Source organism: Rhincodon typus, unplaced genomic scaffold (assembly GCF_021869965.1).
Source record: "Rhincodon typus isolate 14 unplaced genomic scaffold, sRhiTyp1.1 hic_rhity00004093, whole genome shotgun sequence".
Classification (NCBI taxonomy): Eukaryota; Metazoa; Chordata; class Chondrichthyes; order Orectolobiformes; family Rhincodontidae; genus Rhincodon; species Rhincodon typus.
The window spans coordinates 1-2771 of NW_025969731.1; the positions used below are offsets into that span (position 1 = coordinate 1).

General features: G+C 50.6%; 1 protein-coding gene across 1 annotated transcript; it reads left to right on the top strand.

Annotated features, from left to right (window-relative positions):
* Window positions 1-737: 737 nt before the first annotated feature.
* LOC109919172 (WD repeat-containing protein 26-like) lies at window positions 738-2760 on the top strand. The gene is made up of 3 exons (XM_048593824.1): window positions 738-814; window positions 1630-1759; window positions 2393-2760. Exons 1-3 carry the CDS (start codon window positions 758-760, stop codon window positions 2611-2613), a joined length of 408 nt encoding a protein of 135 aa, XP_048449781.1. The 5' UTR covers window positions 738-757; the 3' UTR covers window positions 2614-2760.
* Window positions 2761-2771: the final 11 nt, after the last annotated feature.

A 2771-nucleotide genomic window follows, 5' to 3' on the forward strand; every position in this document is an offset into this window, starting at 1 on the left:
TCTCGACTGTTTAGCTCTGTGCATGTACTGTAATACTGTACAATGCAGAGCAGCAGCTGAAGGATTGTGGTGATGTTCTAGCGCTATGGGAACAGATTAGAATATTGCATTCTGAGGAAGGGTCACCAGATCCGAAACATTGACTCTGACTTTTTCTTCACAGATGCTGCCAGACCTGCTGAGCTTTTCCAGCAGCTTCTGTTTTTGTTCCTGATTTACAGCATCCGCAGTTCTCTTGGTTTTTATTTAGAATCTTGCATTGTTATGCTTTCACAACCTCTATCTGACATTGCAGTGTCGTGACAATGTGTCCTGTAAAAACTGAACTACTGTTTAGTGCAACTTTATAGTCCAACAGGAGGCTGCTTGGCCTGTTGTCTGCATTGGCCGTTATCCTATTAGTCTCTCTCTCTCCTTCCACACCATGGAACGTTCTTATATAAATATGTCACACTGTTACTACATCCCATCACTCAGCAGGCCAATTGCGCTGTTGCAGCATGACATGTTTACATAGGAAGTTTATGTAGTAAACGAGAAATGGAAATTGCACAGCAGTGCTATACAGAACAGAGTGCTGTCTTACAGAGGAGCTTGGTGCCTGTGTGCACTGACCCTTCACCCTTCACCCTTGAACTGTGACACTCCCAAAGACTCAGCTCGCTGGTTGCTCTGAATTGTGACCCCTCTGTCTCTAACTGATTGGGCTCTCTTCCTCCTTGCGGTTCCTTACAGTGTGCAAGAGGACCATCCTGTCATGTCTTTCACGGTTTCCAGAAACGGACGGTTAGCCTTGCTCAATGTCGCTACACAGGTGAGCCTCAGAGCGTGTGTGCGCGTGTGTGGGGGGGTTTCACAACCACCAGTAGTCACCCCCCACCCCATATTGCAACATCCATACGGTTGGGCTATCTGATCTTGGAACGTCTGAGAGCACCGTGGCAAAATGTTAGTGATTGCAATCTTGGGCCTTATTGCAAAGACCATGAAATGGAGCAGCGATGCAGTGTTGCTGCATCTAGAATCATAGAATCCCCACAGTGTGGAAGCAGGCCATTCGAGCCATCAAGTCCACACCGACTCTCCCTACCCTATCCCTGTAACCCTGCAATTCCCATGGGTAATCCGTCTGGCCTGCACATCCTGGATATTATAGGCAATTTAGCATGGCCAATCCACCCTAACCAGCCCGTCTTCGGACTGTGGGAGGGAATCTGGAAACTAGGGGACACACAGATTCAAACGAAAAGGACCTCCCGTTTAAAATGGGAGGCAAAGAGGAATTTCCTTTTGGAGGGTCAGTAGATTCTGGAATCCACGTCCACCAAGGAGCAATAGAGGCTGTTATTACCTATATTCAGGGTGGGCTTGAGCAAATTTGATCAACAAGGCTTGGGTGGGGGGGGGGGGGGGGGGGGGGGGGCGGCGGGGTCAGGGAGACAGCCAGGAGATGAAGGCCATTGTGAGGTTAGTTCTGAACACGTCGAATGGCCAAGCAGGATCGAGGGGCCGAATGGTCTACACCTCTGCCTGCGTTTGGAGAGAGCAGGCACACTTCCTCGAACGTTTTCCCCTTCACCTTTTCCACTAACGCTCTTTCTCCTCTGTCTCTCCTCCTCCCCCTTCCAGGGGGTTCATCTCTGGGATTTACAAGACCGGGTCTTACTCCAGAAGTACCAGGGCGTCACCCAGGGTTTCTACACCATTCATTCTTGTCTCGGAGGCATGAGCGAGGATTTCATAGCGAGCGGGAGTGAGGGTGAGTGGCGTTTGGGGACAGGAAAGTGGGGTGTGTGGATTTGAAGTGAGAGGGGAGTCCCCTGGACGAAACAGTCAGGGATGGGTTTTCTTTAGTGAAGGGGGTTGGTATAGAAAGGTCGTGAGCATCCATTTGTTCTCCCTGGAAGTGCAGGGACGGGATCACAGCTGGCCGCGATGCCTGCTTCAGTCGAGTAGTCCGTTGTCGCTCTGACTTGAGCCTCGAAGTCTAGGTCCATGTGAAGCGGCCCAGGCCTGATGGAGCGCAGCCACTATGGGAGAAGTTGTCTTTGGAATGAGATGTTGAACAGAGACCCGGTTCTGGTTCTCGAGTGGATATAAAACACCCTGCAGCCGCTATCAGAGGAAGAGCAGAGGGGGTGCTCCCACATATTCTGGGGCCCAAGATTTATCTCTCAATGCAAGATTTTAAGCAGTGATTATCGCTTTGCTATTTGTGGCAGCTTGCTGTTACAACAGTGACTAGACTTCCAGAATTATTGTGTTCGCTGTAACTTTGGGAGCATTCTGAAGTGTTAAAAGGGGCGCTATAGCAATGCACGTTTGTTCCCTTGACGCTGCTTCGAGAGTACTGTTTTTCAAACAGGCCAAACACCTTTGATTGTTTGTGCAGACCACAAAGTCTATATCTGGCACAGGAAGAGCGAGTTGCCTGTGGCAGAACTGACGGGGCACACACGCACGGTTAACTGTGTGAGCTGGAACCCACAGATACCCTCCATGCTGGCCAGCGCCTCTGATGATGGCACGGTTCGGATATGGGGACCAGCTCCCAGCCTCGACGGGGACGATCCGGAAGGTGAGTCCAGCTGCCCTGACTATACCCCCTGTTAGTTTCACCCTGTGTTTGATGGCCCGTTCTGTCCATTTTAGCTTGTAGTTCAGTCCTGTATTAATCCCACCGTTCCCCATAGCCCGTATCAATCCCCAAACTAATCCCACTGTCCCGCTCTCTCCCCATAGCCCTGTATCAATCCCCAAACTAATCCCAC